At 36.0% G+C, this 25,093-nt stretch overlaps 1 protein-coding gene across 3 annotated transcripts in view; it reads right to left on the reverse strand.

Moving 5' to 3' along the window:
- The window catches only part of TAFA2 (TAFA chemokine like family member 2), a 527,083-nt gene that overhangs the window by 24,790 nt on the left and 477,200 nt on the right, over nt 1-25,093 (reverse strand). For all 3 annotated transcript variants that reach the window (XR_009617192.3, XM_060657090.3, XM_060657089.3), the window contains one exon: nt 24,061-24,185. Coding sequence is in view for 2 of the 3 variants with exons in the window: in XM_060657090.3 (XP_060513073.1) it covers nt 24,061-24,185 (125 nt within the window). In the remaining variant the exon portion in view is untranslated. The remainder of the gene's footprint in view (nt 1-24,060; nt 24,186-25,093) is intronic.

Genomic DNA, 25,093 nt, shown 5'->3' on the forward strand with positions numbered 1-25,093 from the left:
CCATACTGTTTCCATGGTGACTATACCAATGTCTATTCCTACCAAGAGTACACAAGGTTCCCTTTTCTTCATATCCTTACCAACACTTGTTATTTCTTTTTTTGATAGTAGCTATTCTAATGTGTGTGAAGTGACATCTCATTGTGCTTTTGATGTGCATTTTCCTGATGATTAATGATGTTGAGCATCTTTTCACATATCTGTTGGCCATCTGTCTTTGGAAAAATGTCTATTCAGATCTTCTGCACATGTTTTAATCAGATTTTTTGGCTATTGTTTGTATTCTTTATATATTTTGGATATTAACCCCTTATCAGATATATGATTTGCAAATATTTTCTCCCATTCTGTAGGTTGTCTTTTCATTTTGTTGACAGTTTCCTTTACTGTGCAGAAGATATTTAGTTTGTGGTAGTTGCAGTTGTTTCTTTTTCTTTTGCTTTGGCTGTCAGATTAAAAAAATCATCTGCAAGACCAACATCAAGGAGCTTACTAATGTTTTCTTCTAGGAGTTGCATTGTTTCAGGTCTTACATTCAAGTCTTTAATTCACTTTGAATTAATTTTTGTGTATGGTGTAAGATAGTGGCCCAGTTTCACTCTTGGGCTGGTAGCTATCCAGTTTTCCCAATACAACTATTGAATAGGTGATCCTCTCCCCATTATGTATTCTCAGCTCCTCTTTTGTAAATTAATTGACCATATATGCATGTTTTTATTTCTGGGCTGTCTATTCTCTTCAACTGATCTATGTGTCTGTTTGTATTCCAATACCATACTGTTTTAATTACTATAGCTTTCTAATGTAGTTTGAAATCAGGAAGCATGATATCTTCAGTTTTGTTCTTCTCTCTAAAGATTGCTTGGCTATTCAGAGTCTTTTGTGGTTCCATATAAATTTCAGAATTCGTTGTTCTAAAACTGTGACAATTGCCATTGGAATTTTGATAGGGATTACACTGAATCTATAAAATGCTCTAGGTAGTATGGGCATTTTAACAATACTAATTCTGCCAGTCCATGATCACAGTATATCTTTCTATTTATTTGTGTCTTTTTCAGTTTCTTTCATCAATGCCTTATAGTTCTAAGTGTGCAGATCTTTCACCTCCTTGATTAAATTTACCTATGTATCTTATTCTTTTATATTGGGATACTTTTCTTAATTTCTCTTTCTGAAAGTTTATTATTAGTGTATAAAAACAACAGATTTTTGCATATTCATTTTGTATCCTGCAACTTTACTGTATTCATTTATTCTAAGAACTTTGGTGGAGTCTCTAGAGTTTCTAAATATAATACCATGTCATCTGTATACTAACAGTTTCCTCCTCATCCTTTCCAATTTTGATTTGTTTTTGCCTAATTACTCCACCTAAGATTTCCAATATTATGTTAAATATAAGTGGCAAGAGTGGGCATCCTTTTATTGTTTCTAATCTTAGGGAAAAAGCATTCAGCTTGTCACCATTGAGGATGATGTTAGCTGTGGGTTTGTCATATGTGGCCTTTACTATGTTGAGAGCTTCTATCATAAATGGTTGTTGATTCTGTCAAAAAGCTTTTTCTGCCTCTATTGAGATAATCATATAATATTATTCATCATTTTGTCAATGTAGTGTATTCACATTTATTGATTTGCAGATGGTGAATCATCTTTGCCTCTCTAGAGTAAATCCCTCTTGATCATAGCATATGATCCTTTTAATGTACTGTTGAATTATAATGCCTGAAATTTTATTGAGAATTTTGCATCTATGATCATCAGGGATGTTAGCCTATAATTTTATTTTCTTGTGGCATTTGGTCTTGGTATCAGAGTAATGCTGGCCTCAGAAAATGAGTTTGGAAACATCCCCTGCTCCTTGATTTTTTGGAAGAGTTTGAGAATAATTGGTATTTAATCCTTCTTTGAATGGTTAGTAGAATTCATCAGGGAAGCTATCTGGTCCTGGACTTTTGTTTATTGGAAAGTTTTTGATTACTGATTCAATCTCCTTACCAGTAATCAGTCTGTTCATGTTTTTCATTTTTTTCATGATTCAGTCTTGGTAGGTTGTATGTTTTTCAAAGTTCATCTATTCTAGGTTATCCAATTTATTGGTGTATAATTGTTCATAGTAGTATGTTATTATCCTTTGTGTTTCTGGGGTTTCAACTGTAACTTCTCTTTCATTTCTGATTTTATTTATTTGGGTCCTCTCTTTTTTTAGTGATAATAGCTAAAGGTTTATTAATTTTGTTTATCTTTTCAAAGAACTATATCTTAGTTTCACTGATCTTTTCTATTGTTTTTTGCCATTGCTTTTCTTCTAACTTTGGGCTTCATTTGATATTTTTCTTATATTTCTTAAGGTGCACAGTTAGGTTGCTTATTTGAGACCTGCCTTGTTTCTTAACATAGGCATTAATGACTATGAACTTCCCTCCTACAAGTGTTGCATAGGTTTTGCTTTAGCTGTGTTTCATAGTTTTTGGTATGCTGTATTTCCATTTTTATTTGTCTCAAGGTATTTCTTTTCATTTTGATTTTTGACCCATTGGTTGTTCAAGAGCATGTTGTTTAATCTCTACATATTGTTGAATTTACAGTTTTATTTTTATAATTTCTAGTTTCATTCCACTGTAGTCAGAAAATATGCTTGATATGATTTCAATAGTCTTAAATTTATTAAGATTTGTTATGTGGTCTAACATATGATATATCCTGGAGAATCTTCCATGTGCACTTGAGAAAATGTGTATTCTGTTGTTTTTGGATAGAATGTTCTATAAATATGTGTTATGTCCATCTGGTCTAGCATGTAGGTTAAGTTTGATATTTCTTTATTGATTGTCTATGGATGACCCATCTATTGGTAAAAGTGGAGTATTAAAACCTATTTATTGGATTGCTGTTGATTTCTCTCTTTAGGTCTATTAATTTTTCCTTTGTATATTTAGGTGCTTCTATGTTGTGTGTGTAAATATTTCCAAATGTTACATCCTTTCATTGGATTAACCACTTTATCAGTATGTAATGCTCTTCTTTGTTTCTTATTACAATCTGTTTTAAGGTCTATTTTGTTTGATATAAGTATAGCTACCTCAGTTTTTTTTTGGTTCCCATTTGCATGGAATATATTTTACCATCTATCCACTTTAAGTCTATGTGTCTCCTTACATCTAAAGTGAGTCTTTTTTAGGACATATACAGATGGGTCTTATTTTTTATTTCATTCAACCATTCTGTATTCTGATTTTAGAATCAGCCTATTTACAATTAAAGTAGTTATTGGTAGGTATGGACTTACTGCCATTTTGTTACTTGTTTTCTGGCTGTTTTTTTTTAAGCTCTTCCCTGTTCCTTTCTTCTTCACTTTCTTTCTTCCTTAATAATTTGGTGACTTTATTGAGTTGTATGTTTAAATTTTTTCTTTGTCTCCCAAAGGTTTTTATTCTGTGGTTACTGTGAGGCTTACATATTTGTAATGGTCTATTTTATGTTTGTACTGAAGTTATTATAAGCTTATCTAAAGCTCTACATTTTTTAAAGTTTACTTATGTATTTTAAGAGAGAGAGACAGAGAGTGCACATGTGTGTGCAAAAATGAGGAAAGGGCAGAGAGGGAGAGAGAGAATCCCAATCAGGCCCCATGCTATTGGCACAGAGCCCAATGTGGGGCTCATCTCATAAACTGTGAGATCATGACCTGAGCCAAACAAAAGAGTCAGATGCTTAATCACCTGAGCTACCGAGGCACCCCTAAATCTCTACATTTTTACTCTCCAATCCCACTTTTTATGTTTTTGATGTCATATTTTACATAGCGTGTTTTCCTTAACTAATTATTGTACTTATTACTTTGTCTTTTACCCTTCATACTAGCTTTGTAAGTGATTAATGCACTACTTTTTCTTTATATTTACCTTTACTAGGGGGATCTATACTTTTCTTGTTCCTAACTAGAGCTCTTTCTTTTCAACTTAAATCCCTTTAGCATTTTTTTTTTTTTTTTGAAAAGCCAGTTTAACGATGATGAACACTTTTGGTTTTTCCTTGTCTGGAAAACTTTATTGTTTTCTCAATTCTGAATGGTAACTTTGTTGGGTAGAGTGTTCTTGGTTGTCAGGTTTTTGTATTTGTTTCTTCCTTTTAGCACTTTTATACATCATGCCACTCCCTCCGGTTTGTCGTTTCTGCTGAAAAATTGATAATTTTATGGGGGGATTCTCTGTACATAACAAGTTACTTTTTCTCTTGTTGCTTTTAAGATTCTCTCCTTGCCTTTAACTTTTTAAATTTTAATTATAATGTGTTTGGGTGAGGTATTCTTGAGTTCATCTTATTAGAAATTTTCTGAATCAAAATTAGGTTTCCTTCCCCAAGTTGGTAAAGTTTTCAGGCATCATTTCTTCAAATAGGCTTTCTTCTCCTTTCTCTTTCTGTCTTTTCCTTCTGGGACCCTTATAATGTGAATGTTAGTCCACTTCATGTTGTTCCACCAATCTCTTAAACTATCTTCAGTTTTTTAATTATTTTTTTCTTGTTGCTATTCTGATTGGATGTGTCCCACTGCCCTGTTTTTAAGTTACTGATTTCTGTTTTCTGCTTCCTCTAGTCTGCTGTTGAATCCCAATAGTGTATTTTTCACTTCAGTATTGTATTCTCCAGTTCTGTGACTTCTGTTTGGTACCTTCTTATATTTTCTATTTCTTTGTTGAAGTTCTCAATGTGTTCATCTGTTCTTCTCTTGAGTTTGGTATCTCTGTACCAAATAGTATTTTTATACTATCAGTTTGAATTTTCTATTATATAACATCTCCATTTCATTAAAGTTTTTTCTGAAGCTTTATCATATTCCTTTGTTTGGAACACACTCCTCTGTTTCTTCGCTTTGCTTGACTCTCTGTGTTGGTATGTATGCATTAGCTGAAACAACCACCTCTGAGACTCTTGAAGGAGTGGCCTTATGTAGGAGATTCGCCTTATTGCTCAACACTGCCATAGCTCTTGGTTGTGTCTCAGACCTTTGTAATTGTCCAAGCAGCTTATTCTATTTTTATTAGCTCCCAGTGTTTAAGGGTGTGCTACAATCTATGTGTCCCAAAAGGGGTGGGATCTAGATTCAGCACCTAGATTCAGGCTAATTTTAAGTGACATCCTTAGACAGCAGATTTTAGAGTATGCAAATATAGTCCTATGTACTACATGTGTAAGCCTTGTTAGCAACCAGAGCCAGGCAACCTGGAGGTGGCCACTGGGTGGCAATCACAAAACTCAGGACTCCACACAAGTGTATAAGATCCTTTCTGGGAGATATTGGTGCTCTAGAGCACAGCAGAGAGGGAGCATAAAGATGGGACCTGCCAGGAAAAAAAAAAAAAGTTGGCGACTGAGTGCTGGAGCAAAACATAGGGAGGGTGTGAAAATGGTGCCAGCCAGTCTTCATCCCCAGAAAATATTCCAACAGTGTCCTACATATGTATGTTAAATGAGATGCCTGCCCCTTAGGCCAACACTTTAATATAAGCAAATGAGACTCTCACTTAAAGTCTGAGCATGCTCTGCTACCTTTCAGCAGGGCCCTGGGGCAGGTGACTCCAAGTGCACAAGCCCTTTAAGAGGCATTTCCCAATTCATTGCAGCCTTGTGGGTCTTACGAACAACAGCTCCGTTGTTTTTCAAAGCTAGATGTCTTGGCAGTTTGTCTCTCAGGTGTGTCTCTCTTAAAAGTTAGTGTATCCAATGTGAGGTTCAAACCCTTTGCTCCTCAGGGAAAAGCTCCAGGCTTGGAATTCTTTTTTTTTTTTTTTTTTAATTTATAGAAATATTTATTAAAATTATTTATAATAATTATATTATTTTAATTCTTTTGAATTTGTATTTAGTTTTATGTCATTATGTCATTTTATATCATTTATATCATTCACATTCTTCTAATCATTTTATAATCTTGTTGAATTTTCTTTTTTTTTTTTTTTTTCACTTTTTTTTTTATTTTTTTTTTATTATTTTTTTTTTTTAATATATGAAATTTACTGTCAAATTGGTTTCCATACAACACCCAGTGCTCATCCCAAAAGGTGCCCTCCTCAATACCCATCACCCACCCTGCCCTCCCTCCCACCCCCCATCAACCCTCAGTTTGTTCTCAGTTTTTAACAGTCTCTAATGCTTTGGCTCTCTCCCACTCTAACCTCTTTTTTTTTTTTTTCCTTCCCCTCCCCCATGGGTTTCTGTTATGTTTCTCAGGATCCACATAAGAGTGAAACCATATGGTATCTGTCTTTCTCTGTATGGCTTATTTCACTTAGCATCACACTCTCCAGTTCCATCCATGTTGCTACAAAAGGCCATATTTCATTTTTTCTCATTGCCACGTAGTATTCCATTGTGTATATAAACCACAATTTCTTTATCCATTCATCAGTTGATGGACATTTAGGCTCTTTCCATAATTAAGATGTTCAACGTCGCTCCTTATCAGGGAAATACAAATCAAAACCACACTCAGATACCACCTCACGCCAGTCAGAGTGGCCAAAATGAAGAAATCAGGAGACTATAGATGCTGGAGAGGATGTGGAGAAACAGGAACCCTCTTGCACTGTTGGTGGGAATGCAAATTGGTGCAGCCGCTCTGGAAAGCAGTGTGGAGGTTCCTCAGAAAATTAAAAATAGACCTACCCTATGACCCAGCAATAGCACTGCTAGGAATTTATCCAAGGGATACAGGAGTACTGATGCATAGGGGCACCTGTACCCCAATGTTTATACAGGCTTGGAATTCTTTCCCAGTTGTGCGTTTGCTAGGCCAGGGATAAGGTTGATAGTGAGATTGTGTCCTGGTCTGTCCTACCCACTTTAATGTGGTTTTTTTTTCTTGTTTGCCCAGAGTGTAGGAGTTATTTAGCCAGTCTTGAGGATTTGTTTAAAAACCTCTTCCATATATATAGACTTAGTGTGTCCATGGAAGGATCTTCCTATGTTGCCATCTTGAACCACAACTCCTAGAGAAAAACTCCACTTTTTGAACCTGCTGCAGTTGGGTATATCCATAACAGTTTTGATCAAGAATTGTGGGCAGATTTGTTGCTTCAGGGCTGATTACATAATTGCTAGTACAAACCCCTCCAGAATTATCTTTCCATCTACCTTGGAAAACAACAACATGCCAGACCATGTCTGCACTTTGGTCTTAGTTATGGAAAGAGGATGACCCAGAATTGACACTTTGAGGCCCTCTATGATGAGAATTTAGCCTGAATAAGACATAAATCTTTGCTTTAAATAATGGATGTTTGAAGCTCTTTTTTTTTTTTTTTTTTTTTTTTTTTTTGCTTTTTAGGCTAATCTGACTAATGCAGAGTCCATCCCATCAGATCATGTGTTGGAACATCTCCTGGGCAAAAACAATATCTTACTCATACATGTATATCCACAGGATTTAGTATAGACCCTGACATATAGTAGGTATTCAATATTATTTTAATAACTGAATATCTGTTTAATCTTTATCAGCACAACATTAAAATGAGGCACAATACCTACAGTTTTAGGGAAACAGAGTTTATAAACAGCACTGGAAAATTCTGTAATTCACGGCAATCAAGTCAGGGGAACCTGAGTGGCTCAACAGGTTGAGCATCCGATCCTGGCACAGCTCATGATCTCACTGCTTGTGAGTACTAGCCCCAAGTCGGACTCTGTGCTGACAGCTCAGAGCCTGGGGCCTGTTTCAGATTCTATGTCTCCCTCTCTTTCCACCCCTCCCCTGCTCATGTGTGCACTTGCTCTCTCTTTCTCTCTCTTTCAAAAATAAAATAAACATTAAAAATTTTTAATAAAAAAATCAAGTCAGAAACCTGATCAAAAGGGGTTATTATATGGATGCCTAAAACAAAGTCACTGAATTACAATTATAAATTTTGTATAGACCTTCTATTATGCAAAAACAACAGTTGTCAATTGAAAGTCCTAGAGAAAAGTTTACTTAAGTGATTTACAATGCATTTCTAGTCTCCAAAAATTCTCACTTGAATATTGGTGCATTGGTTATAATTCTGCATGCCCATGGCTAGTTCAAAAGGTCTTTTCTTCATCAGATACTAAGTACCTTGTTTGGTTTTTTTTTCCTTGTTTTCATCTTAGTACAAAAGTTCTTCCCGATGGATGTGTATAATGCATGGATCTTGATGAATTGGTATTGTTTCCCTCATGAAAGCTGCAAGTTCCTCACATTATACCCTGTGAAAACTACTACCAGTATTTTATCTGACTTCTAACTATAGAAATGTCTTAACTTTTAGTGGTGGGTCTAGTTCTGTAGCCCTTGAAATGGTATATGGATGATTATACACACAGTGTTGAATATTCACAATATTTCTTCTAAGAATATCCACTATGCAGTCATAACATTTGAAGAACAAATGACAATCATGTCAATATTAGTCAAAACTGAGAAAATATTGTAGAAAATATATTTACATTATAATGGTTACATGGCACCTAGAGTTTTTATACTTCTTGTGAACAATATATTTATTTGGAGAGTGTATAATCTTTGGTATCAGATTGGTGTTTGACCTTTGTCACTTACTAATTATATAACTTTAAGAAAGTTAATTTCTCTGGGCCTCTTTTTCTCATCTGTACTAAGGAATAAGAAAACTTATAATGCCAATGTGGTAATTACTAGAAATATTTTGTTGAGATGATATAGCATAGTACCTGGCAAACGTTGTAACTCATCAAAGACAGGTGTTATTATCAATGTGATTGCTATTTCATATCTTCTATCTATTTTTTAATACTGTTGCAAATAAAATATCCAAATGTATTAGGACAGGAGGGCAGCCTTTTGTTCTAATTAAGATTTTGAATGGATAAGGTCCACCCACATTATGGAGGATAATCAGCTTTACTCAGAATTCACAGATTTAAGTGTAAATCACATCTAAGAACACCCTCACAGAAGCATCTAGAATAATGTTTGACCAAATATCTGGGTACTGTGACCCAGATTAACACACAAGATTAACTGTCACAAAAACTAATTTGTCGCCTTTGACTTTCTGAACATATGATTCCTATACTTTACCATCTTGTGAATAAACAAGATTATCTGATGACTAAGCAAAAACTACAATACTTGTTGAACTTCTCTCTAGTGGACATTGAAAGAGACACTCCTAATGGGATCATTCCTCTTATAAAACCTATTAAGAGGTAGTTGACATCTGCATTTTGAATGGGGATTAGTCTATTTTTATGTTTGGTTTGTAGAGCTCTCATTTTGTACTAGATAAGAAGAGAAAAGAAGGCAAGTGCTCTGGAGAATGTAGTATTTCTATTCCAAATAATTAATGGCAACACTAATACCCTATCCTCATGTTAGCAAAATCTACCTAGTAGCACTCTGGAAGAGCACAGCATACTCGGCAGGCATTCGTCATGACACACAGTTGGTGTGCATGTGTGAGGGTGTGGCTGAGAGAACCACAGTGAAGAAAAGTGTAAGGATGACATTAGGTTTATAAGGCTTGTGGTACCTTGACGTCACTGCACAGCAACCAGAGCGACCCTCCTGGGGAAAATGGTGAATTAAAAATCACCTGATCCATCCTGACAATGTCTTCATCTTTCTGTAATCTCAGTAACTTCAGAAAGGCTGAACCCTCAGTGAGAGGTTACTGGTACTACCAAAAATAATTCTACCCTAGATTTTTTTAGATCACTGATAGGAACACTTTCCTTCCATGTTATGATACCTGTGGTATCATATAGCAAAGTGATATAGTTTCACAGACTAGGGTCTCCTTAAACCACCACATAAGTGTAATATCAATTTGTCAAGATTAACATTAACAGCCTTTATTCTAAACCTGTCCATAAGGAATCCCCTTACATCTCCTATAAGAAATCCTTATAGTTAAATGTTAAAATGTGGAGGCAGATAGTTCACATCTATGTTACATATGCAAGGGTACTCTCAACAAGTTGATTTCATTTGTGAAATTTAATCTCAAACAGTGGTTGACTGTCTGCCAGACATTTGCCTTCAGTAATCTTGCAAATCAGTCATATGTTGTAATTGAAGTTGGAGGTTGAGATTTCTAATCATGATACCTGTTTAAATTTTTCTGTCAGCCAAAGTGTCTACAGAGAATATTCAATTTTATTTCTTTCAAGACAGTATAAAAACATCTCAGTATATGAATCCTAGAAACAGTCTGACCAAATCAACTCTCCCCACAATTATTCCAACAGCTCTTTCCAGAAGAGGTTATTCTGAAGTTGCAAAGTAGAGATTGTATTCAATTATTTCCAAACATCCTTAGAAAATGAATTTACACTACCTAGTATGACCTATTCTGTCTCTCTCACTCCTATTCTTTTCCCAGTCCTATAAAAGAAAACTAGGAGATATAAGGTAAAATATGTGTGCCACCAGAAGAGAACAAGCAATAAAAGGTGAAGTAGTCAAGAGTAAGCAGAACCCTACAGAATAGTCCTTTATTGACTTTGGGCTAATCCCACCATACATCATGGGAACCCAACATTGCTACTTAATATAAGAGTAAAACCCAATAATACTAAACCACAAGAGCTAAAGGTATATTCAACAGCTAAATAACTCTCATCTTTATTAAGTTCAGTATTAACCGTTACAAGAAATAGAGTTCCTAGCTTAATATAAATGATAAAAATATTTATTTTAATTTGGCAATTTGAGTTTTAGATTTTTTCAGCTGAATGGCTGACTTTGCTTTAAAATATATTAATTGTGGTGCACCTGGGTGGCTCAGTCGGTTGAGCATCCAACTTTGGCTTAGGTCATGATCTCACAGGTCACGGGTTCGACAGCTGACAGCTCAGAGCCTGGAGCCTCCTTTGGATTCTGTGTCTCCCTGTCTCTCTGCTCCTTCCCAGCTCATGCTCTGTCTCTCTCTGTCTCCCAAAAATTAATAAACGTTAAAAAAATAAGAAATAAATAAAATATATTGTCTTTAAAGTGTTATTTTTTTAAAAATTTGTTAATGTTTATTTATATTTTTGAGAGAGAGAGAATGAGCAGGGGAGGGGCAGATAGAGAGGGAGAGACAGAATCCAAAGCAGGCTCCAGGCTCCCAGCTGTCAGCACAGAGCCTGAAGTGGGGCTCAAACTCACAAACCATGAGATCATGACCTGAGCTGAAGTCAGATGCTTAACCAACTGAGCCACCCAGGTGCCCCATGTTTTTAAAGTGTTCTATAAGCTCAAAGCATTAATAAATGTGTACACTGTTGTGAGGCTCCAGTATTATTTCATGGCCACAATCTTAAACTATTTTTTATTTAATCAGTTATTACTATTACTCTCCCATATATAAAATCCTTCTTTCCCCCTCTCCTCTCTTCCATATTTTGTAACTGGTAGGAAACTTTAAAATGATTTAAAAATCTAATCTGAGAAGTTTTACTTATGGGTCTATTCAAATTATTTCTTGTTTCAGTTTTGGTAGTTTGTATGTTTCTAGGAATTTGTATATTTCTTCCAGATTTCCCAGTTTGTTGGCATATAATTTTTCATAATATTTTCTTATAATTGTTTGTAGTTCTGTGGTGTTGGTTGTGATATCTCCTCTTTCATTTGTGATTTTATCTATTTGAGTCCTTTCTCTTTTCTTTTTGGTAAGTCTGGCTGGGGGTTATCAGTTTCATTCTTTCAAAGAATCAGCTCTGAAACTCTGAAACTTCATTGATCTGTTTCATTCATCTGTTTTTTATTGTTGTTTCTATATCATTCATTTCTGTTCTAATCTTTATTATTTCCCTTCTTCTGCTAGCGTTAGGCTTTATTTGCCATTCCTTTTCTAGCTCCTTCAGGTATAAGGTTAGGTTGTGTTTTTGAGACTTTTCTTGCTTCTTTAGTAGACGTGTATTGCAATATACTTCCCTCTTAAGATGCCTTTCTCCATCCTAAAGGTTTTGAACTGTTATGTTTTGATTTTCATTTGCTTCCATGTATTTTTTAAATTTCTTCTTTAATTTCCTGGTTAGCCATTCATTCTTTAATAGGATATTTTAATCTCCATGTATTTGTGATCTAAATTTTTTCTTGTGTTGACTTCAAGTTCCATAGTATTGTGTTCTGAAAATATGCACGGTATGATCTCAGTCTTTTTGTGGTTTTGAGGACTGCTTTGTGACCCAGTATGTGATCTACTCTGGATAATGTTCCATGTTAACTCAAAAAGAATGTGTATTCCACTGATTTAGGATGAAATGTTTTGAATATATCTGTTAAGTCCATTCAGTCCAGATTGCCATTCAAATTGTTTCCTTGTTGATTTTCTGCTTAGATGATCTTTCCATTGCTGTAAGAGTAGGGTTTTAAAGCCCCATACTATTATTTTATTATCAGTGAGTTTCTTTACATTTGTTATTGATTGATTTACATATTTGGGAGTTCAAGTTTGGGGCATAAATATTTAAAATTGTTAGATCTTCTTGATGGATAGACCCCTTAATTTTGATAAAATTCCCTTCTTCATCTCTTGTTATAGTCTTTGTTTTAAAATCTAGTTTGTCTAGTATAAGTATGGCTACTCCAGCTTTATTTCTACATCCATTAACATGATAGATGGTTCTCTATCCCCTCACTTTCAATCTGCAGATGTCTTTAGCTCTAAAATGAGTCTCTTGTGGGCAACATACAGATGGGCCTTGTTTTTTTTTTGGTTTTTTTTTGTTTGTTTCTTTGATACCCTACGTCTTTTGATTGGAGCATTTAGTCCATTTATATTCATAGCAATTATTGTGTTACCTATAAAGTTGATGTTCCTGGTTATGTTCTCTGTTCCTTTCTAGTCTTAATTGCTTTTGGTCTTTTATTTCCCCCGTCAAAGAGTCCCCTTTAATATTTCTTGCAGGGCTAGTTTAGTGGTCACAAACTCCTTTAGTTTTTGCTTGTCTGGAAAACTCTATCTCTCCTATTCTGAATGACAGCCTTGCTGGATATTCTTGGCTACGCCATTCCATTCAAACCTGCCACATTTCTGTGGACAGATCTGTGAACCTGATCTGTCTTCCCTCGTAGGTTAAGGACTCTTTTTCCCTCTCTACTCTCAGGATCCTTTCCTTGTTTGTGTTTTTGTGAGTTTGACTATGATATGTCTTGGTTATGGCTGTCTTTTGTTGAATTTAGTGGGAGCTCTCTGTGCTTCCTGGATTTCGATATGTTTCCTTATCCAGATTAGAGAAGTTTTTATTATAATTTGATTAAATCTCCTTTTTTCTTTCCCTCTTTTTTTCAGCTTCATTATTTTCCATAATTTTATCTTCTATATCACTCATTTGTTCCTCCACTTTGTCCATCCTCTAGTTCTTTTATCTCTGCAGTAAGGGATTTTCTAATGTCTTCTATGCTTTTCTCAAACCCAGCTAGTATCCTTGTGATTGTTGTTTTAAATTCTGGTTCAGACATCATCTTTGTATCTGTATTGATTAAATCCTTGGCCATGACTTCTTCCTCCATCTTCTCACTTTGTGTGGGTCATCACTGTTTTTCGTATGTGTTAAGAAAGCCTGTTGTATTTGGGCTCCTGAGAGTAATGGCTATAGTAAGAAGAGGTCCAGAAACAAAAATTTTTAAAAAATTAAAAAATAAAAAACAGGAAGCTAAAATCTATTTCCCCTAGAGCTGAAACTTTGCAGCACTCTATGATCAGTAAACTTGATGCATGGAGGGGTCTGTGCTGGTGTTCTGGGGGTAGAGCTTGCTGTGCTGATTCATGCTCTAGTGGAGGGCACAGCGGGGGGGGGGGGGTGATGTAAGCAACTCTGGCCTCCACTTGGGGGTGCTGTGTTGCACACTAAAGTTGGTCACTGCTGATGGTGGTGGCGGGAGGGGAGAGAATGGTGTGTCCCTGCCCTCTCATCCTTAGAGCAGGGAGTTCATGCCTGCTACCTCTTACTGCTACTCTCACCTCTCTTCCGTCAGATCCCTGGCTTCAATGAGCTGTCTGCCTGCCCGGCAGCGCAGTACTCCTGTTTTTTTTATCTCAGGTGTGTTGCTGTGTTTCAAAACTCCAAATCTTAGGGACCCACGACCCGCACTTCTGGGAGAGGGTCTGGTTACACGTTTGTTGTTTCCTGGTTTGTCCCAGAAAAGTGGTCCCACCTCAGTGCAGCAGTTCAGAGTTTATGGTAAAACACAGCACAAAGCCAGCAAAGGTTTGTTTCCCTCAGCCAGTGTCTTTCTTCCTATACTAGGAAACAGGGCAGCAGGTTGACATCACCAGTTCTTTTTGTCCCTGGAGAGGCCATGTCAGCACTCGCAAATGTACTCCAAACAGGGGAACTATTTCTCCCCAGGGGGCTCAGGGGATCCTCAGACCATACTGCCTGCTTCCAGGTCTCTGCCAAGCCCACCAGGCATGACCCTGGTGATGGTGTGGACTTCTAAAACTTCAGACTTTCAGCTCTGCTGCTTATAACTTGTAGTATTCAGCCCCTCTTCTTTTTCCAGTCAGTGGTTTTGGGAAAAAGTTTTTCTTGTGCAGTTTCCCCATGTACTTTTACTCTCTTTACCTCTCTCTTGCTCCTCTCTCTCTGATAAGGGCTCCCTTCCCTTCACAGCACTCGCAATTCTTTTCTTCCCCAAATTAACTCTCCATAACTCCCTTCTTCCACAATGTCCCATTTTTTTCTATCTCTAGTTGTGCAGTTTTACTCTCAGTCCTTGGATCAATTTCTTGGGTATTCAAAATGATTTGATATTTATCTAGGTGTATTTGAGGGATGAGGCAAGTCTAAGGCCCCCTAGTCCTCTGCCATCCTAATCTTCTCATTCTGCTATATTCTTATTTTATATGTTTTATATTCTTATATATTCTTTATATGTTTTATATTTTTATTCTTTATATTCTTTATATGTTTTATATTCTTTATATGTTTTATATTTATATATATTCTTTTTATGTTATTTCTTTATATTTATATCCTTTATATTCTTTATATGTTTTATATTCTTATATGTTTTAAATGTTTCTTATATTACATTCTACTTTAAATAGATGTATATTCTACAGTATTTTCAATGGTTTGTCAATGGTACCATACAATGAGGAAGCAAATTTTAAGATTATGAGGGTAAATCATATTCAACTAACAGATTGTGAACTTCTAATATTTCTTGCAAATGTCATGTTCAGAAAGAAATTTAAATCCACATAATCTGGTAGGTTCTATATATTTGTTGTATAAATTGATGGCCCTGGCTCCCTGGAACTCTCTCTTTCTGCATTTTCTAAGACTCTACAGTCTCTTCGTTTTCCAGTCACTCTGTCCACATTTCATGTTCCTAAGCAGGGACCTTCTTGTGAATTACCTGCAAAAATGTCTTTGATTCTCTTCTCTCTCAACACATTTCTTCTCTGACAGCCTTCAGAATCATTTCCTCATCATCTAGGGGATAACTGTTCTCAAACTTCTGTCTTCATCTCTAAGGCTGTATATCAAACTGTCCAGTCGATCTCCATCTCATTGTGTCCTTGTCAATTAATATCACCAAATAGGTTAGGCCAAAAATAGGGACCTTTCTGAAATTTTCCTTTCACTATATTCTTATATAAAATTGCCAAACCCTATTGATTCTACTTCTTAGGCTATGACACCCTCAGTGTGTCACTTTCCTTAGTTCAGGCCCATCATCTCTTACTCCTCTCAATTCCTTGCAGGTGACACATTGCCAACAAACAGATTTTCTAAAGTGTAAACCACATCTCTTTTCTTTTCATTAAGGTTCTTCAGTGGTTTATCATTTCTTAGAGATTAACATCCAATCATTTAGCATGGCATTTTAAAAAACTATTATGATAAAAACTCAACCTGCCATGATTCCCCTCACACACACATGAACTGATTTGTATTCCATGAGCAAAGAAAGACATGATCTTCTATACCTCCCTGCCTTTGCATAAGCTGTTTTGTGGTGGTGATGGGATAGTAAACTAGCCCACTCTAAATTTCTGCACATCCTTTAAGTCACAAATTGATGACTTGCAGAAATGTGGAATTTACTTTTTCCCAAGGCAGCCCATTCAACATCATCTAGAGCTGACACCATTAGAGTTATTCCTTGCCCTTAATTGTACTCCTTGTGGTCATGCAGAACAAGTCTAATGTTTTTCTTTTATGTGATAGATCTTCAAATAATTTAAAACATGTTACTCCTAGTGCTTCTGTTCTGTGACGTAACTATCCACAAAATCCTTTAGATAAGCCTTTTTTTTTTCCCCTAGCCCACTAAAAGTTAGCATCCAGAACTTTATCATGGTCAGACATGGTCTCTGGGGTACACAATAGAGTGAAGCTTGACTCCGCTGTTTGTATTATGCACACCTCACATTATTCACAAGTGGATTGCTCAGCAGAGAGCTGGGATTCATGCTCATCCTAGAGAGAACTGGGAATTAGGCCACAGTTTTGTTTTCTTATGCAATCTCTGCACCAGTCATAAAGCATTTGAAATTCTGAGCCTGTGGGAAAATTACCTTTTATTTCTCAGCTGTATCTTCATCCTGTTGGCCAAAGTAAGAAAATGAAATTGGATCTGAAATCACTGATTAAGAGTTTTAGATTCCATGTAAATTGTATGAAGAGTAGAGAAGAGAAAGAAGTATGGGGGATGTATACAGTGAAGATTATCTATGGTTTTTGACAGAGCTGTCACCCACTATTGGAAAAGGAGAAGGCATAGAACCCCCACTAGCTAGGGTGCCTTGGAGAGGAGAACGGAATATTCAAGTCCTTTGAGGTAGTGTTCTTCATTTATTAAGGCACTACAGATAACCAAAAACGGGCTTGCCTCTCTGAGGGATAGTTACCTCTGAACAAACATCAAGCTCTTCCATATTAAAAATGTATCCCTCACAGAAGTTTAATCCTCAGATAAGAGAGAGGGATGTGGTCCTCACCACTTAATTCACAGGACATAAGCAAGAACCTAAGGATGTACCTCATAGTTGCTAATGAACTTGTACCATGTCCCAACTTGATTCTATTACCATGTGTGAACATTCACAATTAATGTTAAGATTATAATCACAATATTCAGAATAACATCTACAAATAAACGCTTGGCTCAAATACTATAGAAGTATTTAAATCTTAAAGGAACTTCAACGTATTCATATGTTGCCCATTTTTCATTTTAATTATAAAACTATAGGCCTGATTTTGGAAATATAGCCCTGATGATATGTATTTTTAAGTCTTTGCGTTAATTTCCAATAACTCTCTAAAGAAATACCAAGAGAGACACTTCTGGCCCTATTAGATTATTCTTAAGTAAGCAGCTCTTAAATTTAAAACACCAGGTTTAAATGTTACTTTTACCAGTGCTGCTACATGGACACTAGCTTGTTTTCCTACCGACCTTTGGATTCATTATCTAATTGAGGGGGAAAAGTCCTTCAGTATATTAATCCATTTCTGTCTGCATCTCTTTAAAAAAATTATTATAGTAATTATATAGTCCCTTATATACTTTTCCAAATGTCCCTACTATTTGAAATTTTAAATCTTTTGTGATATTAAGGTCACTCAATGTGTGTATTTCTTACTATAGTAAAAACTTTTTACCTACTCTTCTTAATACATATCAAGTTCAAGATGTTCTACTGTATTTATTTCCATTAATTAAAGGACCTAGACTTAGCAGTATTAATGCAAAACATAAGACATGCTCTGCCTACAATCGTCTCCATCTCCCCTACTGGCAACTTCGTCATTCTGCGTGCTCAGGACAAAAATTTCAGTCAGTCGTGATAGGCCTCTGTTACCCTTCCAATCCTAAACTTAAGCCTCGCTCACTGCACTCCAGCCACACAAGCACCACTGCTGTCCCTTGAATGTGATATTCCCACAGCAGGTCCCAGGTCAGGTCCTTTGTACCTGTTCTTCTCTTTACCTGGAAAACCTGTACTCTAGGTAGCCATGTGCCCCATTCCCTCACCTCCTCCAGGACCTCAGTGAAATATGCAAACCTCCTCCTCTGCACTGTCCATTTTCTTCCATGGCACTTATCACCATCTACCATACTATCTACTTCCCCTACTTATTGTCTCTCTCTGCATGATAGGTACAATTCTAAAGATGGACCCCCAAGATTACTGTCCCCTAGTTACTGAAATAACTTTGTAAGGGACTTTGTAAGCTCTCTAAAGTTGCTAAACAGCTGACCTTAACATAGGGAGATCATCTGGGTTATCTGTGTGGAGCCAATGTAATTATACCTGGCCCTCAGAAGCAGAAAAGTAAGGCAGAAGACATATGGGGGTCAGAGAGATTCAAGGTATGAGAAGGACTCCATATGCAGTGGCTGGTTTGAAAATGAATGAGTGTGATGAGGAAAGTAGGCATTCTGACTGAGGTGAGAGAGGCTCCCTAATGACAACTACTAGAAGAACAGAAACCTCATTCCTGCTTGTACAAGGAACCAAATACTGTCAACAACCTGAATGAGCCTAGAAGCAGAGTCTCCCTAGAACCTCCAGACAGAAACACAGCCCTGCTGTGAAAAGATGAAACACATCCTGCAATTTCAGCGTGAAACCCAGAGCCGATAAATAACTGAACCATGCTGTGCCGAGTCTTACCAACAGAGAATAAATGAATGTTTACGGTAAGTCACTACATTTGCTAAGGGTGCAATAGAAAACTAGTATACCCTATTAGAATATAAGCTTTATGAGGGCACAGATTCCCATCTGGGATTTTTTTTTTCCATGCTGTGTGGCAGAGCCTAGAATAGCACCTCACAACAATAGACAATAAATACTTGTTGAACGAATGAATATACACAGTATATGCATTCTTTCCCATGAAATCTGTATTTTACAAGATGATAACGTTTTTTGACCCCAAAACATTGAATGAAAATATTTAAAACTAAAATGTAAAAGGTGGATTGATTTGAAAACTGTTTAATCAGTAGTCTGTATCTCTGCAAGTTAGTGGCGACTGGTTGCCACTTCCTAAAGCACTGGTTTTCAAAATGCATATCCTAACAGGTCATAAAATCAAGTTATGGGGTTGAGATAGGTAGGAAGAAAATAAAACCAAAAAATTAGAACTTTAACTTCAGTATGGGATGTATGAGTGTGTGTATTCTGGATCACGCTGTAGGATGTATTTCTTACTATAGAAATGTACCAGCAAAATAATTGGAAAACAACAGCCCTAAAGGTCACTGCACCCTGTGCTGTGGACCAGGATGCAATTTAGGGCCTGACCAGAGGTGAGATGAAGACAAATGAATGGTGAATGTGTCTGTTACAAAAGAGTTGATCAGGAAAGAACTACACTATGCTAAATCTGTGATTAAATTTGCAAGGCAAGAGAGAGCACTATGGTTGAAGTAGTCACACAAATTGCACCATGTGAAAGTGAAGAAATGAACCCTTTTCCTCGTGTGATGTTTTTTTGTTTTGTTTTGCCTTGGGGCTGGAATGGTGCCTCTGGACACTGTTCAGACCCCCCCTAACAAAGAACAGTCAGTGTTCTTGGTATAAAATCCAACAGCATCAGGAAGAGGAAGACTTGAGGCTTTCATCAGCAAAGCATCTAAGATGCTGTTTCTTTCTTCCCTTACAGGGAAGTATTAAAAACCTAATACCTATCTATCTTCTGAGATTAGCCAGTTATTAGTGTCATATAAATTTAGCAGGAAAGGAAGTTAGAAATTTCCTTGGCACGTGGAACCAAAAAATAAATACTGGTTAGAGAAACTGGAAATTGAATCTAACTCAATATTCTCATTTATTTTGCAGATGACGAAGCTGACCCAAAGGCTTACACTATCCCCATTATTATAACAATATTACTCTTATATTTATCCATGATTCCGGTGCTGTCTGTGGACTGCATATGGATAACAAATATAAGGATTGCAACTGTATGCTCTTCATTCCCCTTCTCAAGGGCATACTTCTGGCTGATAGGGCTCACACCATGTATCTTTGTACCCTCATTAATGCCTATTGTGGTTGGGGAACTAAGATAATACCTGCAGTCCACTTAGCAGAGTGCCTAGTACACTATAAAAGCTAAGTAAATACCAGCATATATGCTTTTGTGGCTTTGACTGTAATAAGAGCATTATTACTATAGAATGTTTATGCATGGGGAATTCTTAACAGCTGTTGATTTTCATTGCATTATACGACAAAAAAAAAAAATCATGCTTTATCCACTTATATTCAGAGACATTAGAAAACTAGAGTTTTTATCTCCGTAACGCACTTTAAGTAAATTAGTAAAGATGAAAGAATTCCAATTAAAAATCACCCAGAAAATTTCTTATGTGAAAAATAAATAGAACTAGGATTTGTGATTCATAAAGATAATGTTTCTAATGAAAATATAAAATCTTGCGTATTATGAAGTTCATCTTTCTTTAGGTAAGAATCAGACTTAATGCTACATGACCATTGGCATTTAGAGTTTCGAGCCCATACCCAAGGCCATGGGCTCAGCAAAATGTGAGTTCCTTTAGGAGAAGTTCCACAAAGAAAGAATATCAAAACATTAAAATAAGTGAATCATAGTCTGTTTTTTTTCTGAGGATCCAACAATGTTATCAAAGATTTTTTTTTCCCCTCAAATCTTACAGCTCTATAGCACCTTTCCCCCCTGCTACTTTTGTATGATAGAATTAGCGTATAATTATGTGCTCTTTCACACTGGAAAGACTATTCTTTTATTAATGACTCTTTGAAAAAGTTCTTTATTATTTATCTTTGAAAGTGAGTTTGAAATCAAAAGGCTCTCATGACTTTTCCTTTCCTTCTTTTGAGCTTAGGAGTTCTTAAAAGTAATACAATAGGTGGTTATGGATGTCACAGGCAGTCCTAAGTTTCCATTTTTAAGATGAGAAATCAGGTTCAGGAAACAAATGTTGCATCCTCTTTTCCCTCCACATTAAATGTTTGAGGTGTCGAAGAACATGTATGCAAAATATTGATGTTCCAAAAAGGCTATTTGCCTTTTCTCTCCCTTGTCAGGACAAATAGAAAATGGGTCAGAACAATAAGAAGGGGGATATAATTCACATTTTATAGTAGGCAAATTCCAAATTAGTCTTAAATGAGGGATTCACCCAGCCCATAAGCTATAGTCAATTCTGGAAGGTACCACTGTATCTCTGCGGAGGCTAAGCAAGCCTCATTGCTGTTTTTGGCTGACTGCTTTTTTTCTAACATTAGGCTTACCAGAGTACTCCAGATTGAATATGGGCAATTAAAAGGGAGGGTGTACATTATTGCAAATTTTAATCATTTCTCGAGCCATTTTGCTTGCAGTGATAATCCCACATGACCAACATATCTTGCATAAGAAACTCAAATGACTCTTGGCTGCAAGCAGCTCTTCAGTTACTTTGTAACCTATTCCTGCTTAATTTCTTGGACTTTCCCCACTTGTGGCCAGGACCTGCCAAATCAGGGCTTCAGTGGCTGCTTGGCTCCCCACAGCCATGGCTAACTCATCTAAGACTGGCACATGAACAATAATGCCAATGACTCAAGTGATGATCAGAATCTTCTCAATTACACTGCTGCCATTTATGTATGGCAGAAACTCTCTCTGTCCAACACTTCCACTGTGTGCAAAGTAATACTGTGCCAGAACTATTTAAAAAATGTGTACCTCCCATGTTTTTGGTACTATTTCAGTGGAGAGAGAATAATAATAACCTGATGACCTTGGAAACTTTGTTTTTGAGGCCTCAGGGAAATTTACCCAAATTTTTTTGTGAGCCAAAAAACATTCCAAATTGCACATCTTTTTGCCTAGCCATTTGGAATGCCATGATATCCCTTTAGTTGGAAATGTCTACATAGCTGCATTCTCACCAGCCATCTTTTGCTTTTGAAGAAAAAAATAATAATTTACTTTGTACTCAAGAAATTCCATCTTTCAAGCTCACTGGTCTTATATATGATGATTTTTCCTTTTTAAATGAGAATAGTTGCCTGAGTCCTCCCTCAAATATCTTCAGTGAGGTCCTCCTTTAACAGATCTTCAGGGCAAAAGAGACAAAATATAAACAGAAAGTACAAGCCACTATATGTGGCATCACACCTTATAACTAAAACAAAATGGAGGATCTAGATATGGTCTTCCTCACTCACAAGTTCTTAGCCTGTCATCCAACTTGTTTAATTACATTATGAAAGCCAGTTAAACCTGAAGAATTTCAGAGACTCAATTTTACCTTTGGACCGCTGAGACTAGAGCCCAGCAGGGAGTGAAGCAACCACTTGTAAAACAATTTACTATGAGAATTTCCATCCCATGGTCTTGACCTTTTCATTTCAATGATCCAGAAAGTTAAAGGTCTACCTGATATGAATAGAACGATAGGAAACTTTCCTCACTATTACTTAGTTAAACTTAAGTTACATTATCCAGTTTCAACTACGGTTTAAGAGATTAGATTCTGGAATGAGCCTGCTTGGTTTGAACTCTGGCTTCCCTGTTAATTAGCTGGCTGACCTTGGGAAGTCACTGAAGATTCTGAAACTTTGGTTTACTCATCTGTAAAAAGGAGATAATATTATCTTCCTCACTGGGCTGTTAAGAGGATTAAATGAGCTCAGTCACATGCGGTACTTTGTTCGGTTTATGGCATATGTTTTAAGTATCCAATAAATGTTAGCTTCCCCATGTCCACCGAAGTAATAAAAAGCTAAGTTTAGTTGTAGAGTGCTATTTTTTTTTTTTAATTTGCTTCAGAATCTCAAATCTTCAGTGAATTTCCATGAGTGCTATTTTGATCTAAGAATTAATAGTGTTAGGAAGGAAATATTTCCATGCTATAAATAACTTATAAGGAAATTTTATATTGCCAGGATGTTTTTTAACAAATCAATATAGTTGATATCATGTGCTAACTGACTGAACAATACAATTATTCTAATTAACTGATCATACAGTCTATGGGTTTTGTAAAAGTGTGTCAGCATTTAGCCAACAGATACAGTCATGAATAATTTGACAAAGTATAAAGTTATTATTTTTGCTGTTGGAAACTTAGTTTTGTGTATGTGTGAACAGTCAATGCACTAAACATGTTATTCAACAGACTGAATTATATATCTCATGGGATTTTAAAAATAATCCTCTTGAATAGGTCCAGACAAGGTTTTTAAAAAAACTGCTATTATTAAACACTATGGTAAATTAACCAGTCTCTGGTTTTATGTTACTTTTTATAAAGTATCACCTTATATCATTATTCTGTTCTTGTCTCCAATTATCCAATTCTAATCAATAGTCTGCTTTCCCCTCAAAGCAAAAAGCAAAACAAGACAGAACTTTCATTTGCTGATTCTACAAAGAATTTAAATTCTGCCAGTCCAGAATATCCATGGAGCTAATTAGGAAATTAGAGAATAAATCTAACCATTGTTCACTTCTCTACCATGTCCCAGAAGTCAATCATTGCAAAATGAAATACATCATTGTCTGAAGAGTATTCCTTTCATATTGACCCTGAGATTTAGAAACTACTCTAGGTAACTCATTACAATGATTACAGAGTTAACCATTAGAAAACTATTTACTGACCCAGAAATCAGGGAGATCAAAATAATTACTTTCATGAAAATGAAAGAATCTTCACTGGGAAATTGAAATAAGGTTTGTTTTGGTTTTGGTTTTTTGGGTTTTTTTTTTCCCAGAATTTATTCAAATTACTGTCCATTAGAATTAAGGATTGGGGTTACCTTCCCAGCATTTAACATGCATCCTCAGGGGATTTCACATTATTGTAAGTATCTCATGAAGGAACAAATAACATTAATTTATTAAATAACATGACAGTTTATGGAAATCTATAGAAGATGTTATTCTGAGTGAAATAAAAATGTGCTATGAGAAAATGAATTAGGAAGAAAATGGAGGGGGTGGGCGGAAATGTAGTATGGAAAAGTCTTCGTTCTACAACCATCACTTAATCATGTTACTACACTTTCCCATGCTCTATAAATTCAGAGACCTTTTGCTTTCCCAAGCTGGCTGTCCACTTACCCTAGTTGTTTTCACTTTATTCCCAGAGGAACAGCTCCATCCTTTCCGATCCGGAAGAACTTTACATTCCTCTCCCTCAAGACATGGCTGCATATGGCACCACCATTTCTGTTCCACTATTGAAGCTACAGGAGATAGAAAAATCAGTTCAGTGTTTTCTATTTGGACTAGTTAATTCTCTGAATGTACATTTAAAGAGGAAAAAAGGGCACCAATTTTCCCCATCATTGGGTAGATTGGGTTTTGAAGCATGCTTCTCTTTTTGTCCAAAGGGGCTGAATCTTTCTAGATTTTCTGACTAAAAGAATTTTTATTTTCTATTTTAGTTTATTGTGGTGAGAACGCTTAACATGAGCTCTACTCTCTTAACAAATAGTATTGTTAATTATAGGCACATTGTTGAAGGATTTTTTCATGTGAACATATAGGCTTCATTGGAAAGAGTTTACATCCAAATTAGTTAGCATATAGTGAAACAATGATTTCAGTAGTAGATTCCTTAATGCCCCTTACCCATTTAGCCCATCCCCCCCTCCCACAACCCCTCCAGCAACCCTCAGAATTAATGTAATTTTTTTAATGTGGGCACTAACCATCATCACAAGGAATGAACCATGCTAATATGAGTACTTAATTATCTATGATAATATCAATTAAATAGACCCATACAAAGATTTATCTCCTATTGTAATTAGGTGAACCCTCCAATAAAGAAATTAATATTTTGATGGATCTCCATAAAAATCAATATTTCATGGGAATTTAATCTACAACTACAACTTTGCTCATTTGTATGGTGCTTATTTTTTCATTCTTAAGAACCATCCATGGGTTCTTAGGCAACCATACTGTTTAATCCATTATTTTCATCCTTCCTTTCCCAATTAATTTACATACACAAGCCCTTCACTGGCAAATCAGTATTTCATGGTATCAAAGTAAGAAACACATGGACTTGTCGGAACCTCATTATAATGCCTTATTACAAAACGGAGTAAGGTCTTCGACCTCCTTCCAAAGGATTTCAGATTTC

Source organism: Panthera onca, chromosome B4, assembly GCF_046562875.1.
Source record: "Panthera onca isolate mPanOnc1 chromosome B4, mPanOnc1 haplotype 2, whole genome shotgun sequence".
Taxonomy (NCBI): domain Eukaryota; kingdom Metazoa; phylum Chordata; class Mammalia; order Carnivora; family Felidae; genus Panthera; species Panthera onca.